The 19,610-nt window shown below is 50.6% G+C and overlaps 9 protein-coding genes across 9 annotated transcripts; 6 read left to right on the forward strand and 3 right to left on the reverse strand.

The window, feature by feature from the left end:
- Positions 1–504: 504 nt before the first annotated feature.
- Positions 505–972, reverse strand: N7489_006991 (putative NADH-ubiquinone oxidoreductase 14 kDa subunit). The gene is made up of 2 exons (XM_056712741.1): positions 876–972; positions 505–761 (listed from the first exon to the last, which is right to left on the reverse strand). The coding sequence occupies exons 1-2, from the start codon at positions 907–909 to the stop codon at positions 529–531; spliced, it is 267 nt and encodes an 88-aa protein (XP_056566456.1). The 5' UTR covers positions 910–972; the 3' UTR covers positions 505–528.
- Positions 973–1,199: 227 nt separating this feature from the next.
- On the forward strand, positions 1,200–3,368 carry N7489_006992 (BOD1/SHG1 domain-containing protein; the record flags this gene model as incomplete). The annotated part of the gene is made up of 2 exons (XM_056712742.1): positions 1,200–1,427; positions 1,482–3,368. 2 exons carry the CDS (start codon positions 1,200–1,202, stop codon positions 3,366–3,368), a joined length of 2,115 nt encoding a protein of 704 aa, XP_056566457.1.
- Positions 3,369–3,840: 472 nt separating this feature from the next.
- Positions 3,841–4,559, forward strand: N7489_006993 (NOPCHAP1/New4 family protein; the record flags this gene model as incomplete). Its single annotated transcript, XM_056712743.1, has 2 exons — positions 3,841–4,299; positions 4,356–4,559. The coding sequence occupies 2 exons, from the start codon at positions 3,841–3,843 to the stop codon at positions 4,557–4,559; spliced, it is 663 nt and encodes a 220-aa protein (XP_056566458.1).
- A 397-nt stretch (positions 4,560–4,956) lies between these two features.
- Positions 4,957–6,739, reverse strand: N7489_006994 (guanosine diphosphatase; the record flags this gene model as incomplete). The annotated part of the gene is made up of 3 exons (XM_056712744.1): positions 4,957–5,014; positions 5,068–6,424; positions 6,475–6,739. The coding sequence occupies 3 exons, from the start codon at positions 6,737–6,739 to the stop codon at positions 4,957–4,959; spliced, it is 1,680 nt and encodes a 559-aa protein (XP_056566459.1).
- Positions 6,740–7,740: 1,001 nt separating this feature from the next.
- Positions 7,741–8,430, forward strand: N7489_006995 (putative translation initiation factor IF3; the record flags this gene model as incomplete). Its single annotated transcript, XM_056712745.1, has 1 exon — positions 7,741–8,430. One exon carries the CDS (start codon positions 7,741–7,743, stop codon positions 8,428–8,430), a length of 690 nt encoding a protein of 229 aa, XP_056566460.1.
- Positions 8,431–8,873: 443 nt separating this feature from the next.
- N7489_006996 (translation elongation factor Tu) lies at positions 8,874–10,503 on the forward strand (the record flags this gene model as incomplete). The annotated part of the gene is made up of 5 exons (XM_056712746.1): positions 8,874–9,091; positions 9,148–9,176; positions 9,247–9,509; positions 9,570–10,255; positions 10,322–10,503. Exons 1-5 carry the CDS (start codon positions 8,929–8,931, stop codon positions 10,501–10,503), a joined length of 1,323 nt encoding a protein of 440 aa, XP_056566461.1. The 5' UTR covers positions 8,874–8,928.
- A 793-nt stretch (positions 10,504–11,296) lies between these two features.
- N7489_006997 (uncharacterized protein) lies at positions 11,297–12,348 on the reverse strand (the record flags this gene model as incomplete). The annotated part of the gene is made up of 3 exons (XM_056712747.1): positions 11,297–11,521; positions 11,598–11,942; positions 12,028–12,348. 3 exons carry the CDS (start codon positions 12,346–12,348, stop codon positions 11,297–11,299), a joined length of 891 nt encoding a protein of 296 aa, XP_056566462.1.
- Positions 12,349–13,816: 1,468 nt separating this feature from the next.
- On the forward strand, positions 13,817–16,139 carry N7489_006998 (uncharacterized protein; the record flags this gene model as incomplete). Its single annotated transcript, XM_056712748.1, has 3 exons — positions 13,817–13,886; positions 13,939–14,211; positions 14,266–16,139. The coding sequence occupies 3 exons, from the start codon at positions 13,817–13,819 to the stop codon at positions 16,137–16,139; spliced, it is 2,217 nt and encodes a 738-aa protein (XP_056566463.1).
- A 530-nt stretch (positions 16,140–16,669) lies between these two features.
- Positions 16,670–19,494, forward strand: sey1 (dynamin-like GTPase SEY1; the record flags this gene model as incomplete). The annotated part of the gene is made up of 4 exons (XM_056712749.1): positions 16,670–16,842; positions 16,888–17,337; positions 17,397–19,141; positions 19,196–19,494. The coding sequence occupies 4 exons, from the start codon at positions 16,670–16,672 to the stop codon at positions 19,492–19,494; spliced, it is 2,667 nt and encodes an 888-aa protein (XP_056566464.1).
- Positions 19,495–19,610: the final 116 nt, after the last annotated feature.

The following is a 19,610-nucleotide window of genomic DNA, read 5'->3' on the forward strand; positions in this document are numbered from 1 at the left end:
ACGCAGTCTCGGCATCGGACTCTTTCTCAAAGATGGACAATGAGCATCGCGATGTAGAGAAAGAAAAGACCCGAGAAGGACCGGGGAGCTCGGCTAAGTTACAGAGGGTACAAACTGAAAAGATTTAATGAATGACGAGAGCAGTATAAGTAGGTGTCTATGGAGCGGAGTTGATGATGTACTCGACCCCGGGGAGCCTGCCCGCCGGGCACCCACTCCTTGCTGACTCATGACGCCTCAGACATCCATCCATCCATGATGGATGGGTCGATATCAACCCTGGAAACGTTCTACTTCGGGATTTATACCCCGTGAAACTAGAAAAGGGAATGGAAAGGTTGAAGACTACATATCCCCATCGAAACTTTTTGTAGAATAGGTCAAAAGATAACAAATGCCAATGCATTTGTGGCAAGAATTGCCCACTAAATGCGAAGACCCCGAATACGGATATCAAACCGGTTGAATTTTGGTACAAATAGAAAGACGCATACACGCAACGAATCTCAATCATAAGAGCTCTTTGCTTTATGATGCAGCAGCCAGGGCACCACCCTCGGGCTTCTCATCCCGCCGCCGACGCTTCTCAAGAATGGCCTCGCGGCGCTGTGCAAGCATCTTCAATTGTCTGCTCTCAACACCCTGGAGCCAGTAGCCAAAGCTTCCACCAACACCGGCGAAAAGAGGGTAGACCCAGAGGGATTCCTTGGCGAGGATCGGACGCATCTCGATACCGAGTTGCCAGAGGCGGACGGCAATGCCTGCGGGACCAACGCGGTTAGTTCCAATGGCCATATGAAGAAGTCAAACAACACTGCTACCAAGTAGCATATTTATATAATATATTGAAAGCCGGTCAAGGGTATGTCACGTACCGAAGCCACTCCAGAAGAGTACTTTGTGAACCATGATCGCGGACGGGCGCGGGGTTGTGGTTGTAATTCGAGCGCGGAGGGTGATCCGGACAAAAGGATCAAGAAGGCAGATGGGTGGATTGGTTATTCAACACCACTGCGGCCGGGGTAAATCGAGGCGGAGTTGGATGTTGCCGTCGCAATAGTACAGGAGAGACGAGGTTGAAGCAAATCAGCGGGCCGCAGTTCCCAATCACGGAACAACAATTCTTCCGGTCACAGTTGTTATCGCTTATCGCTCGCGCGACTTTGAATCCGTCTCTTGTCTAGGTCAGTCGTGCTACTATGCCTTCTGATGAGGCAATGGACAATTCTCAGGGGGTAGACGATGCCCATTCTATGGCTGAACGGCCTATTGACATTGAGAGTGTGAAGCGAAAGAAGTTCAAGACCGATGACCTCCCCTTGTCTGCCGCGCAACATGCGGTCATTGACAAACTCCTACATTCATTCAAGAAGAAGGGTGGCTTCGATAGTGTTCGTAAACAAATATGGGCTGACTTCAATGAAGGAGTATGAGGTATTATTCACATGCTTTTCTGCGCTCTGCTGATCATGTTTGAACAGGAACTTCGAACCGATTTTACCAACAAGTTGGTCGCACTTGCAGAGTCAGAGATCGATCGCGAGCCAGCACTGCTATCCCGTGAAAGAGGAAAAGCAGCGACGCTCATAGAGGGCGCGGTAGACCGTGGTGATGTCTACAAGAGCGTGGAGGACTCTATCGACCAGTTAACCTCCAAACACCTGGATTTTATCCTCGAATCTGTTCGTGAGATCCGATGCCAGGACGTTGGGGAGGAAGTTGCCGCGCGTGAACACAAGTTAGGGAACAAAACCGATGCAGATTACGAAGCCTACGTTAGCGCCCAGCGGAAGGAGCGGGAAAAAGTGTGGCGCGAGGAGGAGCGCAAACAGAGGGAGATCGAGGAAGAGGAAAAACGTGTCAGGGATGAAGAACGCAAGAAGAAGCGTGAACTCGAACGACAGAAAGATGAGGAAGACCGGGCCCGACGAAAGGAAATTGATGAGCAGAGGCGAGCTGATCGTGAACGCCAACGCGAAGAGCAGCGGATTCTTGATGAGCAGCGAGAACGAGAACGGGATGAAAGATATGAGCGACGCAGGCGAGAAGATAGGGAGCGATATCGAGGCTGGGACCGCGACCGTGACCGCAGTCGAACTCGAGACAGAGACCGTTTCCGTGATCGCTCTCCGGCCTATCGTTCTGACCGTGGCTTATCCCCTCGGCCCCGGGATTCAAAACATGAGAAGTCATCTGCGTCTAATGCTCCCACTCCTGTGCTAGCACCCCTTGTGGATGAGAAGTCACTTGAGGAGGCTGCTTTGCAAATGCTATTGAAAGAAGGCGAAGAACTTGCAGCCAAAGCTCGACAGAAGCCTGAGTTTGACTTTGAAGAAGCCGAGGCTATTGAAAATGGACTGAAACCGCCAGTATCAACGTTGGGGCCGGCTAAGAGCTCCAATGATTCTAGGTTCTCCAATAACTCTACTAGAGCAGCCAGCCTATCCCGAGATGCTGACGCGAGGCGTGGTTCTCTTGCTGATCGGGGTGATCGGTCCCGACATATGACTCGGGATCGAAGTCGCAGTCGCTCGCGTCGACGGCGCACATCCCGTTATGACACAGATCGTCGACGTGAACGGTCCAGGGATACTTCTGTGAGGTCTCGAGATCGTGATATGGATGCGCGCCGTGGCTACCGCGACTTCCGGGATGACCGAGGTGGTGGAAGCTACAGACCAAGCCGTCGGAGTCGCAGTCGCTCAGCTGGCCGCCGTGACCGGGACCGCAGTATTGGCCGCGATAGAGAGAGAATACGGGATCGATCGCGGTCCCGAGACCGAGACCGCAGCCGCAACAGAGACCACGACAATTATCGTCCTCGGCGCAATCGGCCCTCTCGCTCACCCGTACGCCGACGTTCTCGCAGCCGCTCACGCTCGCGCTCGCGCCGTCGTGCTCGTGACCGAGGACGGTCACGATCTCGATCTACTCGACGGCGATCTCGGTCTCGGCGTCGTTCGCCTTCTCCTACTTTAGATATCGACCGCTACGTGCCCTCCACCAGTAACCGGAGCAAGTCACCCCGCCGTCGGGTCCGTTCTCCAGAACGAGAGCGAGAGCGAGAACAGCGACCCCGGTTAGCTGACATTGACCGTTACAAACCTGTATCTGAACGAGATAAGGATATGGCTCAAGCAAAAGAGGGAGATTTTGAGGTTGCCATGGAAAAAGAGAAGGAGAAGGAGAAAGAAAAAGAAAAAGAAAAAGAGAAGGAAGTGGATGATCGCCGACCTCGTCGACGAACTCCTAGTCGTCGAAGGAGCCGTAGCCGACGACGAAGCCCAAGTCGACGACGAAGCCCAAGTCGACGACGAAGTCCAAGTCGACGACGAAGTCGCAGCCGCAGAAGGAACCGGAGCCGATGATTTTCGCAGATGTTTTGCCATGTATCAAAAGACAGGGAGGCTTTTTTTACCCGCTGGCTTATTCTTAAACCTACCCTGCAATAATAACATGTATTATTAGAGGAATTAGTAGCGATTGGATACCTTTGCCATCTACTATTTGTACTTAATTCCGTCTAAACTTCGGGTTGAAATTATCTGATGCTGATGTAGATCACATGCATCATCCATGGTTTCGATAGCAGATAAGCTTATTCGTTATCAGTTCTCCACCTAAAAAAGTTCAACCAGACTCGCCAACTTCCAGTCTTCCAAGACACAGACAATACCCGCGGGCTAACGGACACTGAGATCGCACTTAGCAATACCAAAAATCTCGAAATATCTTGCCAGAACGCTTTCCAACCCTTAAACCCCACATCAGCGCATCGCAATCTCCCAAAAATCTCTGCAACTCCCAGCAAACCGCATACCTCGAAGGAACATCCAAACTATGTCAAACGCAACTACAAGATCCGTGGCTGCTGCAAGCAATCCCTCTCCACAAACCCTAAACCTAGCAGACCGCACCGCGCCCCGTCGACAGCGCGCCAACTCTGCTCAATCCTCCGACTCCGACCCAACCTCCTCTTCAGGGTCTTCTTCAGAGGATGATAGCGAGAGCGAAAGGGAAGACGAAGAACATTCTGATCAGGAAATGAATGGTACCACAGAGTCGACCACCCACGTGCATACCTCTGATCCATCCTCCTCACTACCTCACATCGCCGGCCGCCCGAAACCGCGCATACATCGCATTAAAGGCGATTCGGGACTTTTGTCGCGGCTCAACGCTTTCTTGCCAAAGATGAAGGATGCAAATGAGGATTTGAAGAGGCAGATTGAAGCTGGAGAGGCTGGGGATCTGGTTCTTGATAATGCTGACGAGAATGGGGAGCAGTATATTGAGATGGTAAGGCTTATTGACTGGGCTTGATGATTGGGATGGAGTTTGCTAACGGATTTCAGGATCTCGGCCTTGGGGTTTTGGAAGAGAAGCGCGACGATGATTCTTCGAGTGATGAGGAGAGTGATGACGAAGGGTCTGAGGGTGCCACTGGGGCTGGGAAAGCCCCTCAGGAGATGAATGACTCGGATATCATTGGGAAGCTTATGGGAGGTAAGGGTAAGAAGTCGAATACGGATAAGCCGTCTATCGAGGAGATGGCGTAGTAAACGCTTGTTCGATTTGGTGTTCGGTTGCATTATCTTTCGGTCGATATGCGTGGTCCTGATTCAATCATGGCGTTTACTGGCTTGACATTTGCATATCGTGGTCTTCGTGGGCTTCGTGGGCTCCATGTTATCATTTAGCGTCTAATGCATTGCTTTTTCACTCTACAGAAGTGGCTCCAAACCAATCTCACACACAAAGACACATACATTCATTCCTACGTATGTATGCAAACCCATCAGAATTCAAGTCTAGATAACGGATATGGAAGAAAAGGTAATAGCAAAACAAAACACGAGCATATCGCGTATCTCTATATATGCATGAACCCATCATACACTATGACCGAATGACATTATTAAAAAGGAATAATTTTGCGTTTCTCCGTCTCATCTTTCAGACGACTTCCTTGATACGGCAAGTCCAGCCGGACTCCTGGCTCAGAAGAGGCAAGCTGTAGCAGGTCAGTATACTGATTAGGAAGAGATGGGAAGGGATTGAACTAACCTCGCACCAAGACACCAGCCCAGCTCGTTGTTCTTGATCTTCTTAGCGATCTTGACCTCGCGGGACAAGGGCATTTCGTAACCAGTGTGCAGCAGACCCATCATGAAGCTGAGGTCCATACACCAATCCGGGCGATCTCGAAGTTGGACGAGCGCGTTATCCTCATTCTCGAACTTGATACTTTCGAAGGCCTTCCATTCGCTCTCGCCAGCACAAACGGTGGCGGTCAGCTGGTTAAGCTCATCCAGAGTGAAAGATTCCGGCATTCCGAGAGGAGCCGTGCGGTCGAAGAAATAAGAAAAGATGTACACGTCCTCTCGGGCGAAAGTCTTTGAGAGAGAGGGCTGGTGGACACCGTTGAAAGAGCAGGGTGCAAGCTTGCACTCCCCGCTCTTCTTCAAGATCTTCTCGGCGATAGCACGGCACTGGGGTCCCATAGACTTGTCCTTTGGCCCGACCATGGTGACCCTGACTTTAGGCCCAAGAGGATGATCAGCAGGGAACTTTAGATCAACTACCTTCTGCATTCCTGGGCCAATGCAGGGGTTGGGAATGGGCTGGTCAACCCAGGACAGGTCCTTGGGGCTCTGGGCTAGCATCGCCTCCACAACCACGGTGTTCATAGCCTCGCGAGCAGACATGAGACCGTATCCAAGATGAGAGTGCTGGTACAGCTCAAATTGGCGGCCACCGAACTTGAGGTCATACTTGTGGTCACCAGCGGCAAGGTGCTCCGGCATACCACCAGCCTTGCTTTGCTCGAAGGTAGGCTGGAAGACAATCTGAGTGGAACCGCCACCCAGATCAAAGACGGCAGCAGTTGGAGTCTCATCCGGGCCACCGATCTTGCCCAACAAGTAGTTGGTTGTAATCCAAGCGTAGACACCTTCGTCTGAACCATCCATAATTTGAACGCCGCCCTTCTCCCTGGAGACAACGGGGAAGGGGTAGGCGGTCTCCAGGCGGTGTCTAACGGCTTCCAAGATCTTGTTGCTCATTTCAGGACCAAGAAGACGAAGTCCAGCCGTGGCCTTGACGGCAACTGGAGAGCATGATCTGTACTCCTCAGGAACCGACTTCACAGCGACATCCATAAGAGGGTCCAGACTCAGAGCTGCACCCTCGGCATCCTCCCTAAAGGAGCTAAGACCAGAGCCTCCTTCCTTCTTCTTTGTTTGTTCGAAGACCTCGTTCTCAAGTTCTGGGGTAGGGCCACAGTTGTTGAATCGGTATACATGAATCCGGGACCCAGTGCTGCCAGCATCGATCATAAGAGCATACTGAATAAGAGGCTTGGACGAATCAAATGGCTTGGTGCATTTCGAAGTGGACACGCCACTGCTTGAAGGTGGTTGCTCTGCTAGATAATCAGTTCTGCGAACGCCAGCGCGCGAGGGGAACACCAACCGGTGGTAAGATGTGAAGCGCTCGGCTGGGACGGAGAGAGCCACACCAGGACCATAAAAATGAAGGCGATGATTGCGCCTGTCTTCAAGTATCGCGATCTCTGGGTCTGTGCCATGTTGACGGTTTCTTTGTCAAAGGACTGACTGGACGTAGTAGACTGTGGGATGGCAGAGCCGTCGCTGCGGGAGATGGAGCGGTGGCGGGCGGCCGAATCTATGTAGTCAGATTTGCTGTTATGGTTTCGATTGTCGACTCCAGTCGACATTCGAGCAGTTATCGGATATAAGGGTGTAGTGACAGGTGGCGTTTGTCGCTGGCGCAAGAAGCGGCTGAACGATCGTACCAGGTTAAGAGGAAGAATGAAACAAGTAAGTAACCATTGATCCCGATATCCTCCAAAAACACCAATCCAGTCTAGGGGGAGAAAAGTGGATAAATGTAAAGAGGTAAAATTGTCAGGGGAGAAAGGAGATTCAGGGTTTCATGGTTGTGGCGCAGATGTGGCGTCGATGCATGCGTGGATGTACATGGTACATATGTACATACCTCAGGAGAACTTCCAAGACTTAAGCACATAGGAAACGATTAAGATCACAACATCGGTCTCATCTACTAAGGGTGAACTGGGCTTCTCTTCCCCCTGAAAATCAAGAAAAATACAACCACACCAGCGAAGTAACACAAGCAATGTTGCAATTTTGTGGGTTGCAATTTAATAAGTTAGCAGTGAGAACCACATCTTGCAGAATCGAGTGCTATATACGGAGTACACGAAATATAACGAAACGGTATTTGAGTTTCACCTTCCTATAGGGTAGAGAGAGTAGAGCTTCAAAGATTTGTTAGCATGCACTACTAGTGGGAGGAGTAATTGATGGGATGATTGCCCACATGTCCCGACTCCCATTTTCCATATATTAAGGCAGCTGATTTAGACTATACATTGAATGTTGGATGTTGTGGCTACATACGCACTTAATACATTCTAGTTGAGATAATTACGCATATGCAGGCACCATGAATTACCTACCTAGGTAGGTACCGGGTCAGATTATCTGGCCGGAAGCATCACCTTGCAAAGTTGGTATGCCGGGGGCCTTGCTAATGTTTGTCATGTTTGCATTACGACGTATTTGACTTCCCCATATTTAGCGTCCCATCCACTTGCCTATGAGTTTTATCGTTGCGGACCCTACATTTTCCTTTCGTGGCAAGCTGGCCGCCCGTCTACGGTTCCTCCAATATTTCCCGCTACCAGCCTGCAATATGAACCACACACGCGGTCTCATATCATCCGCCCAGGCCCTACGCCAGATCTTCATCACACCCGTTGGCTCCTCCAGGGTTGGGATTCTTGCCTTCAAGCCGCTTCAGAATGCTCCCCAGACTCGGTTCTTTCAACAGTCCCGTTGCCTAGAGCTTCGAGGATACCGGCCACCCGTCGAAAAGCCCCCGATAAACGAAGCTATCCGTTCATCATTTGTCCAAGTTGTGAACGATGAAGGCGACCTCGACCCTCCGACCAGACTGGAGGATGTCCTCGAAAGCTTTAATCACTCCGAGTTCTTTCTTCTCCAGGTGCAAGAAGGAGACCATGACAACCCGCCGGTTTGCAAGCTCTACAATAAGAAAGAAGTGCGGGAACTTGAAAAGGCCAAAGCAAAGTCAGCTCGCTCATCCAAGATTACACTCAAACAAATTGAACTGAACTGGGCAATCGATGCCCACGATTTGTCACACCGCCTGAAACAACTATCGACCTTCTTGGAGAAAGGCCGCAGGGTGGAAATCCTACTGACTACCAAGAAGCGCAAGCGCAAGCCCACGGTGGATGAGATCAAACAGGTCATGCAGAGTGTTTTGGACACAATCAGAGAGGCCGGTGGAACTCAGACCAAGGCAATGGAGGGGGAACCGGGGAAGCAACTCAAGATTACTGCACAGAAGAATATCTAGCAGAGAGGACTGGTCACGTGTGTATTATATGGCGTTGAACTCTAAAACATGGCGTCGATTCCAAACCCTGGAGGTTGTATAGCGCTGTTTTTCATTACTGTTAGACCCCGGGGCCTCTATTCCAATATTGAATGTGTTGGCAGCATGATACTTGATGCCACTTGTACATATATCGGAAGTAGCACCGGAGAGCTACAACATGAGACAATTGCCCTCCGCATCCGCGTCAAGGCATAGTTGCCTCGCTAATCACCAAAAAGCATACATAAAATTGATGTCCCATGTTCAACCTCTACATGTGCCTAGTTAACTTCTGTCCGCAATTCGAGGTCGGTGATTGGCTGATGACTAAGCCGCCCTGAGGATCCATCCATCCCGGAAGCCATCTTACTAGAAAATTTGGTGTTGATCTGGGCTTCTTCTCTCCCATCCTTACTCCATCTCCTCAATCTTTCTTTTTTGTTCTTGTTCCATCGTTCTTGTTTCGATTGAACCAAGATGTCGACCATCTCTCGTTCATTGAACCTCCTGGCGCGCACTAGCCGGTCCTCCCTGCTGCGTCCAACTACCGTCAACCCGGTCCACCATGTCTTTAGCAACAAGGTCGCCGGCCGTGGCTTGGCTACTGCTTTCGAGCGTAACAAGCCCCACGTGAACATTGGTAAGTTCCTGTCTCTGGCGCATAATCCACCTTCATGCTAAAAGGTTATTGTTTAGGTACCATTGGTCACGTCGATCACGGCAAGGTAAGCTATTCGCGACTCATTCCGACATGTCCGCCCTCCGAACATGAAAATTAACACCGTCCTCCCATAGACTACCCTGACTGCCGCCATCACCAAGTACCAGGCCTCTAAGGGCCTTGCCAACTTCCTCGACTATGCCTCCATTGATAAGGCCCCTGAGGAGCGCAAGCGTGGTATTACCATCTCCACTGCCCACATTGAGTTCGCAACTGAGGACCGGCACTACGCTCACGTCGACTGCCCTGGTCACGCTGATTACATTAAGAACATGATCACTGGTGCTGCCAACATGGACGGTGCCATTGTCGTCGTTGCTGCTTCCGATGGTCAGATGTACGGCCCCCAGTCTAAAAACCTAGCTTGAAGAGTGTGCTGACGCAAACCACAAAATAGGCCCCAGACCCGTGAGCACTTGCTGCTTGCTCGTCAGGTCGGTGTCCAGAAGATTGTTGTATTTGTTAACAAGGTCGACGCTGTCGAGGACCCTGAGATGCTGGAGCTCGTCGAACTCGAGATGCGTGAGTTGCTCTCCTCTTACGGGTTTGAGGGTGAGGAGACTCCTATCATCTTCGGCTCTGCCCTCTGTGCTCTAGAGGAACGCCGCCCTGAAATTGGTAATGAGCAGATTGAGAAGCTCATGAAGGCCGTCGACACCTGGATCCCCACCCCTGAGCGCGATCTGGATAAGCCTTTCCTTATGTCCGTTGAGGAAGTCTTCTCTATCCCTGGCCGTGGTACTGTTGTCTCTGGCCGTGTCGAGCGTGGCCTCCTGAAGAAGGACACTGAAGTCGAAATTGTCGGTGCCACCGACTCTGGTAACCCCATCAAGACCAAGGTTACCGATATTGAGACCTTCAAGAAGTCCTGTGACGAGTCCCGTGCCGGTGACAACTCCGGTCTGCTGCTCCGTGGTATCCGCCGTGAGGACATCCGCCGCGGCATGGTCGTTGCTGCCCCTAACAGCACCAAGGCCAACAACAAGTTCCTCGTCTCCATGTATGTTTTGACCGAGGCTGAGGGTGGTCGCCGTACTGGTTTCGGTTCCAACTACCGCCCCCAGGTCTACATCCGTACTGCTGGTATGTCTAATTTCCACTGATTGATATGATATCAAATTGATATAAAGGATACTAACTATGCTTTAGACGAGGCTGGCGATCTGAGCTTCCCCGATGGCGACATGTCCAAGCGTGTCCAACCCGGTGACAACGTTGAGATGATCCTCAAGACCCACCACCCTGTTGCTGCCGAGCCCGGTCAGCGCTTCAACATCCGTGAGGGTGGCCGCACCGTCGCCACTGGTCTGATTACCCGTGTCGTCGAGTAAATGGTCCGCTCACACCCATGGTCAGGCAAGCTAATTGTCTGACCCTTGTATTATGAACCCCTTTTCTTTAACATCTTGTTTGTTTTGGCACCTTTTATTCCACAGCGCGGGAATCATCGATCAGCACGAGGGATCCGGGGGTAAACCGGAGTTTTCGCTTGAATCTTGTTCATGTACCTCTACTGTCTTGGAGATGTAGTCAGAGTTTCCTTCATTTCTCCACTCCCGTGAAAATGTATTCAGACCAAATTCTTCCTAGGCTCATATATAATTCCAGTCAATGCGTACGCAAATTTCGTTGCTCCACCCTCATTTCCAGTCTATGCAATAAAAGCAGAAGCTGTGTAGCAGTAAGCTCGATGGGGGAAAGATAGATGATCATATTGTGACCCCCTTGGTGGCGGTGCTAGTGGACGGCTAGATATCTTAGGCGGAGGTGGGTTAGGAATCCGCCTACCTAGATACTTGTGTATCTGTACTTTCCACATTCTTTAGGAATTCAGACGACTTCCATCCCATCTCATTCATCTCGTTATCCATCGAGTTTCATCATTCAGTAATTGTTTATTACAGACATCTTTTTATTAATATTAGCTATTATTAGTTCTGAAATTAAGGATGGACTTTCCTTTTTTAAAAAAAGGGAAAAAGCAAAAAGACAACAGGAGCAAGAAGTAAGAAAGAGAACGACGGGCAAGGCACACAAGACGAAAAGCAGCGCCACTTTCTTGAATTACCCTGTGATCTCTGATCCGCGGGGTTTTTCTCGCAGGCTCTTACGAGGCACAAGCGACTAGAGGGCTCGTCTGCCAACAGTTTTTAGCCACTCTCGGCCACGGTCACGGACACGCTCGTCTTGGCGAGCGCGCTGCTCATGGAACTTTTTCTGTCTCTCCGTGAATTGCTCTATAGCATCGATGATAGCCGTGGTCTTCTCAGACCCCTCTGCGTATCCCCGTTGTTCAAAAGCAAATGAAAGTTTGGGAGACCGTGACAGAAGATAAGAAGGAGAAGGGGGCTGATGTTCTCTTAGCCAGCTCAGAAGCCCTTCTCGCTTCTATCAGAAATTGGTCAATCATTTTCGCCGGGCTAACCACAGTCACAGGCGAGAGTTCATCGCTGCCCAAGAGCTCTTGGCTCAGGCATATCTTTCGTTCCTCATAGGGGTTTCCATGTAGGAACGACCCGTACTTCTTAACGAGCTTAGCGGGTTCCACAGCGGTCAACCAGGTTTGCTGCATCCCGAGTCCTTTGAACGAATAGTTAAAAGCGTAGAAATCCGAAATGAACCAACCATCGTCTTTTGGGCTGGCGGTGGAGAGGGTAGGGTGTGTGGCCCCGAGGATGATAGTGTTCTCATGGACCACGGGCACCGTTGAAGATATGAACATTGAAGGCAGCTTATCAGGTTGGCGGACATGGCCACCCCGGACAAGAGGCTGGTAAGGAGGTGGTGGTGCTGATGATGATGATGTGGAGACATGATGACGGAGTATATGAGTGAGATGTTTTGACAGATAGAACCAGTCCGTCGAAGTCCGCCGGCCATCGGGCCCCGCGTTGGCGGCCAGGAATGGCGGCCGAGAGCACGAGAAAGACCAAGGCGTCGGAGAGGCGGACGTTGGAGGGCGGCATGACGAAGTGTCCGCTCTCGTCATAGACAATCTTATCATAGTAAGGCAGGTCACCGTTGTCACGCTTTTCCGGCCGGGCAAGCGTCCATTGAGCTAGACGATTCATGCTGTCCAAGTGCGAAGCATATTTGTCCATCATATCTGGAGGGCAAGGACCTTGGCGTTCGGTATGGTTCGCAGGCTGACGAAAGATCGGCGGTTTGGGCACCATGTTGGTTGGTTGGTTCAATAAATGGAAATGTGAAAGATGTAAGACACGACAAGTGTACTGTTGACATGCAATGCATGCAGGGTATGCGTTTGTCTCTGTGCAGACTGAGCATTTGCCAGGTTTGTCGTGTTTGTCATTCTCGGAGGCTATTTATACAGCCTCCTTTCCATAGATTCATATCATATCATTCTTCCTCCTTCATCCTCCTGGTAGCATGTAGCCCCAAGAGGTTATGAGTCCTTCGCTCGAGATCCCTGAGCGAGCTTTTTTCATTGATACCCTGTCATCGTCAATGTGCGCTGCATCAGCAGCTGCAGAGAAAGAAGAAGAGGGGTCAGCCATTGTAGCTGATACAAAGAGATAAAGAAGATAAAATGATGTGAACACAGTTCAAAGATACTGTATACCACGATGGAGATAATTCTCTATGAAAAGAGACTCCGTTTGGTGCTCAAAGGCAGATTCACACAGCGGTGATTGCTCAAAGGCGGGTTCACACAGCGGTGAATTGTAATCCGGGTACGCACAGCGGTGTCTCGGGATCTCGCACAGCGGCGATATGGTGATTCGGCTTCGCACAGCGGCGACCTCCGATGGCTTCTTCGCTCAGCGGCGATGAATAAAAGGTGAGAGATATAGCTTCTGCTATTCTCAGCGAAAAGTGAGAGATATAGCTTCTCCAAAAAGTGAGAGATAGCTATTCTCCAATGAAAGTTTAGATCTTGATGAATCTAGCAATGAAAGCTTAGTTCTTGATGAATCTAGCAAAGGAGATAGAGGAAAAAAGGGCCTCATAACCCGTTGAGGCTACGAAGGAGGTGAAAGATGGAGAGGAAGTGAGAGAGGTGATGATGAATTTATGGAAAGAAGCTGCCCAGGTGGTATATAAACCAGCTGTATGACTAAGATACAAAGAGCCAACCTTGGAACCTTCCAAGGTTGGAAAGCTCAGTCTGCACACAGAGAGACAAACCCATACCCTGCATGCATTGCATGTCAACAATTACATCCAATAGAAGAGTACGGGTTCTGATGGAAGAAGATGAAATAGAAAGTTTGAGGTATTCCAAGGTTCTTAAGAACTACATATGTACATACTCGTACTACTGTTGTATGGTAGAACCCGACGGACTTAACGGATGTAGGATAGTGCATCTGATTGGTCCGGGCGAAAATATCGCACCACCTGGGCACTTCGGCCGAACTTGACGGACGAATATCTATGGGAACTATTCAGCTGTAGACTTCTTTCTTGTTCTTTTGTTTAGGATTACGTGGGAACAATTTGAGCTCGGGATTGCCTTGGCTTTTCAGAACTCTTGCGCCCCTTTTCTCTTGTCATCCTCCAGAGATCGTTCCTCGCCAAAGGACCCTGCTACACAACCTACGACGACTGATTTGATCGACTTAGCAACACAACGTCCGTGAACAGAGGATCTTAACTTGCATTCTCGCTATACTGGTTAGTATGGGTTTCTGGTCGGACCAAGAACCGGCGCGAAAGCGGATGAGGAAGGGGACCAAAAGTTGCACAGAGTGTATGTGTCAACAGACATTTGATATGCCTGCGCTAATAGTATTCAATTATAGGTCGGCGGCGTAAGATCCGATGCACATTCCACCCCAACCGTCCAGAAACTTGTAATGAGTGTCGGTCCCGAGGCACGAAATGTGTTGATCAAGAACATGCGGTTGTTACCCCTCCATTATCCGGCTACCAGCGGAACTCCCAACTTGGCGAACAGCCATACAGTCTCCGCGAGCGAGTTGCACACTTGGAGAACCTCGTGGAGGGGCTGACCAAGCGACTAGACCAACGGGACTCTAACACTCCGCCTTGTGATCACCATGGAATAGAACAATGTTGGTATCTCCCGGACGAATGTGGATTGATGCCAGATGACTGACATTAGCCAGCGGACGGTATAAAAGCGCATTCAAGACCACTGGATACTGAACCAGACGAACTAGGCCCATCCAGTGACCAAATTTGCAACGCGCCGATACTACAACTGTTTGACAACTATCTCGTGAGCCGCCGAGAGGACTCGTCGAACAATGATAAATTCGCCGGTGTTCAGGACATGTCGCCAAAAGCCGAAGCGGTGCGTGCAGAACTCATGAGATTTCTACCTCCCTTAGAGGATATGAATAAGATTGTCAACGCGTCCTGCCATTGCCTCGTGTGGAAAGATCACTTCCCGGAGCTCTTCGATCGACATGCCGACAGACTCGTTTTCAATGAAAATTGTCGCGATAATCTAGTGGCTCCCGCCGAAGTCGCGAAGGTACTCATGTGCCTGAGTATCAGCGCAGTTCATGCCCCGTCTGAGTTTGACTTTAACACTTTAACCGTGCCCTTTGAACCTCAAAAATTCTCTGATCAATGCATTGAGATGGTGGACCGTCTAATCGTCCGTGATGACAACTTCGCGGCTACCCTACCCGGTATAGAATGTCAGATGTTACTCCACAGGGTTCATTTGACTGATGGCCGGCTCCGGAAAGCTTGGCTGGTGATCCGTCGGGCAATCGAGTTTGCCCATTTAGCTGGGATGCATCTGTCCACTAAGGTTCCAAGGCCAGGCGACTCTTTATATCAAAGGCGCTTAAAAATCTGGTGTTCCCTGGCAACATCAGATCGGTTCCTGAGTTTGATTCTTGGCCTGCCTTATGGTATCAGCGATCAATTCTTTTTGCCACAGATGGAGCAACGTCTCAATTCAAATTTATCAGCTCCCGAGGAATACGTGTCGCGCATTGGCATTATCACGGGCCATATGGTTGACCGAAACCAAGACCCTTCCAAGATGACTCTCGAAGCAACATTAAGACTGGACCAAGAGCTGCAGGATTCTTGGGAATCCATGCCAAGTCACTTCCAAGCCGCAGAGCCTTGTCACTATGAGAAACGGGAACACTATATTGAGAGGGTCCCTTTGCAATTCATGCTCAAGCTACTACGTGCTTTCCTCCACCTCCCCCTGATGCTGCAATCTCCCCACGAGCCTCAATTCCGTCCCTGCCACACGATCGCGATTCAATCCGCAAGAGAAGGGCTCGTCCTGTACAAGGTCCTTCGATCTAACATCAAGCCCTATTTGTGCAAAATGATCGACTTTATGGCCTTCACGCTATGCCTTCTTTTGATAATACACCTGCAAGGCTATTCCGACGAGAATCCAGATCAAAGTAAAGAGCAAGATGAAGAAGATTGGGATATGGTAAAAAAGGTCATTGGGATCCTTGGCCAGGCGGCAACGGAGCTGGGAGGCTCAGTTGCTGCCGAGTCTGCAAACATTCTCCGCGCCATCCATGACACGAAAGATTTCAAGCCCGATTGGAGCAGCCTCTCGAGCTGCAAAATTACCGTGCCCTATTTTGGTACTATTACTGTGGGGGCGGGAACCAAGTTTTCCAAAGGTCGTCCCAAAACCAAGCAGCCGACCTCAGTAGTATCAGGCACCATAGGGACCGAAGCTTCCTGCTCAGAACAACGTCCTACTCAGCTCTATACGCCGCCGATGTCAGACCCTGAATGTGCACCGAGTACCAACACTGACGGCTTAAATGATGCTTCCTTCACACCTACGATGGGGCCTGGATATTCAGACGAGTCATGGCTTCCGAGGAGTGAAACAGTGACAAACCCATATGTTGGCCTGGAGCTCAACGCATTTAGTGGTCTGTTTGATGATTTTGGGCAGTATATGTGGCCAAATCACAGTGTTGACCTCGGACTTGATCAGGGCTGGAATCTGGACTGGTCAGATGGTGTGCCACCACCATGAGTTTAGATACCCTTGTGTATTTACTTAACTGCCTGAAATCTGTATATGATGTAAACTAAGAACATTTGACAATAGATATATTCCGTCGAACGAAATGCGGTTTCTATCATCTGATGGCACGACGCGGATGGAGGAATCTGCTGCCAGAGACCGGTGAGGTCTAAATAGCGAAGCAACATTGGTTGTCTGTAGTGACAACTATGTATACCATTAGTGTAGGAGATATCAATATCCCGTTGATAAAACACCATCTAAATCTAGAGTGGTCCCAGAAATGACGTTGCCGGGGCTAAAGGGGTTTATGTAAGACTTCCCCAACCCACGGGTGGACATCGACCTCGGGACTGATCATCTCAATGAACCCGTGAAACGACCGTGTGATCCCTGAATTATTCCCATTTCCCCGTTCGATTAGTCTGTTGCTTTTTCCACCTGCATGGCCCTCTAAGTCCTAATATATCTTTGCCATTTCAACTCACTCTTGCCACGAACACCTCTCCCCCTCAACATACACAGAGCAGAAGATAAACATGGCTGAACGACGCCCCTCAGGGTTGGAAAGGAGTCCAACTGCGCCGCCGGTTCTCTCAAATGGCCACTTTGCTTCGATCGGTGCCGAAGGCGATGCTGCTTCCTATGAGCACGGCGTGCAGGTCATTGATGAGAATAAGGAGTTCAAGTACGGCCACCTCCATCTGCTATGGTTCGTCCAATTTATAACGCTTGAATGCTGATCGCATCACTATAGTCCCGATCTGTCCAAATATTTGTCCCTTGAAAATGTCACGCCGGCTGGTTTCAATTACCATCTCATCTCCGTGTTTGGTTCGCAATCCACCGGAAAGTCCACACTGCTCAATCACCTCTTCGGCACCCAGTTCTCCGTGATGTCGGAGCTGGAGAGAAGGCAAACGACCAAGGGTATCTGGCTTTCGAACAACAAGAAGCAGGGCGACGCCGGCTCGGCGGAGCGCATGGCTGATAACATCTTGGTCATGGACGTGGAGGGAACTGACGGTCGCGAGAGAGGCGAGGATCAGGACTTCGAGCGCAAGAGTGCGCTCTTTGCGCTTGCGACGAGTGAGGTTCTCATTGTCAACATCTGGGAACACCAGGTGGGGTTGTATCAGGGAGCCAACATGGGGTTGTTGAAGACCGTGTTCGAAGTCAACCTGCAACTGTTCCTAAAGGATAAACAGTATGTATCCTTTCGATCATCTGCTTCTCTTTGCGCTTCAGGTGCTAATCTCTCTACAGTACCACTCACCGGTCCCTCCTATTCTTCGTCATTCGCGATTTCATTGGTACCACACCACTCAAGAACCTGCAGAAGACATTATTGGAAGACCTCTCCCGTCTTTGGGACACTATATCGAAACCTGCGGGCTTGGAAAAGTCGACGATTCACGATTACTTTGATTTCCAATTCTACGGACTGCCACACAAGGGTTATCAGCCTGACCAGTTTGTGACGGAGGCAAACAAGCTTGGCCTGCGTTTCCGGGAAGGTCACCGAGACCCAAAGAGGGATGCCCTAAAGGGCGAGTTCTCCGAAGGGGGAGTCTTCCTACCTGAATACCATCGCCGCATCCCGGCCGATGGATTCTCACATTATGCGGAGGGAATTTGGGATCAAATCGTTAATAATAAGGACTTGGATTTGCCCACACAGCAGGAGTTGCTTGCGCAATTCCGCTGCGACGAAATTCTGCGCGAGGTAATGATCGGCTTCGACGAGGCCATCACCGCATTTGAGGATAAGCAGGCCGAGTCCGTGCGTGTTGGTGCGCCTGAGGTCCTAGGGGGACTTGGTGTTGCCATGCGTGCTGCGCGCGTCAAGACGCTAAAAAGGTTTGAGACGGAGGCCAGCCGATACCACAAGGGCGTTTACCAGCGGAAAAGCGCCGAGCTTCAGGGCAAGGTCGATACCCGCCTCAAGGCACTTTTCCACGGCCAGTTGTCGGCAGCTCACAAGTCTGGAATCCGCGATTTCAGTGATTCGGTCAGCGCTGCTGTCAAGGATGGCCAGAAGAAGGGCGGTAGCTACGACTTCGCCGAAATCGTCGCCAAGGAGACCCAGTCTTCATTGGAGAAGTTCGAGGAGGTCGCCCACTCCACATTGGTGGATGGAGCTTCTTGGAGCAACTACACACAGGAGCTATCTTTGTTTAAGAAAGAATTGGCTGAGGTCAGTGCCCGTCTGCGCCGCGATGAAATGAGACGTCTGGCCACCCGCGTTGAGCGGTGGGTTCAATCTCGTCTGGGTGAATCTGTGGGCCTTGAGTTCAATGCGCTCGGGTCTGGAAGAGCTGGCGGTGGTGCACCCGAGAACGGGGAGAAACCTACCGAGAAGGACTTCTGGGATCGGATCTGGAACTTGTTCGAAGAAACTGTTCTTGACGCTGAGCGGAGATTCACAGACCGTGCGAGCAGCTTTGATGCTAGTATTGATGAGGTCGATGTTGGCCTTTGGCGACTGCGGCGTAAGTCTTGGGGTGTTCTTCGCGCCAAGATTGAAGAGGAGATGATTGAGGGCAACCTGCTTCTCAAACTCCGGGAAAACTTCGAGGACAAGTTCCGCTACGACGAAGCCGGCGTGCCACGTATCTGGCGCCCAACTGATGACATCGAGGGCATTTACACCCGTGCTCGCGAGTCTACCTTGACGGTGATTCCTCTTCTGTCTCGGTTCCGCCTCGAAAGGACTACTGCCCCACCCCCGCTTGACCGATGGATTGGACACACTCCAAGCACCGCGACACCTGCGGACGAGGAAGATCTGGCCCCCATCGGGGGCGTGGACGAACACGAGGGCAAGAGTTTAGAAGAAGAGATGACCATTCTTAGCGATGCGAAGCGCCAAGAGCTCACTGTACGATTTAAGAAGGCCGCGGACGGTGTCTACGTCGAGGCCAAGCGGAGCGCCATCGGCGGTATGACACAGGTCCCCTTGTATTTCTATGGTTTGTTGCTGGCTCTTGGCTGGAACGAAATCTGGGCTGGTAAGTTTTCATTGATGAATCCTTCATTTTCGCATTTACTGATGTACTGTCCAGTCCTCCGCAACCCAGCTTACTTTATCCTGCTATTTGCGTTTGCTATTGGCGCATACATCACTTACCAGCTCAACCTGTGGGGTCCCATGCTGAAGATGACTGAAGCCGCGTCCCAGCAAGCTCTAGAAGAAGGCAAGCGCCGCCTGCGCGAGTTCCTCGAATCCTCTGACACTGGCCGCCAGGCGATTGCTATGTCGGCTGGGGAGCGTGCTGGGTCTTCAGGCCGAAAGGAAGAGTATGAAATGTCAGATATGCAAAAGCGTGCCTCGAACGCTAATGACGACTTGGATGACATGTAACTTTTCTGCTTGCTGTTCCCTTCTGGCGATATCACCCTGTACTCTACTTCCCTACTTTCTGTAGCTTCTATATGCATACCACATGGACTTTGGACAACAATATCTTTGGAAATAGG

Source organism: Penicillium chrysogenum (assembly GCF_028827035.1).
Source record: "Penicillium chrysogenum strain IBT 35668 chromosome Unknown utg000004l_segment0_segment0, whole genome shotgun sequence".
NCBI lineage: Eukaryota > Fungi > Ascomycota > Eurotiomycetes > Eurotiales > Aspergillaceae > Penicillium > Penicillium chrysogenum.

What these genes read in the sequence shown, in the direction of transcription:
- N7489_006991 (XM_056712741.1), bottom strand. Translation starts at nt 909, where the DNA reads ATGGTTCACAAAGTACTCTTCTGGAGTGGCTTCG. An exon ending in ACTCTTCTGGAGTGGCTTCG is followed by an intron (nt 762 to 875) that starts GTACGTGACATA and finishes TTGGTCCCGCAG; the next exon opens with GCATTGCCGTCCGCCTCTGG.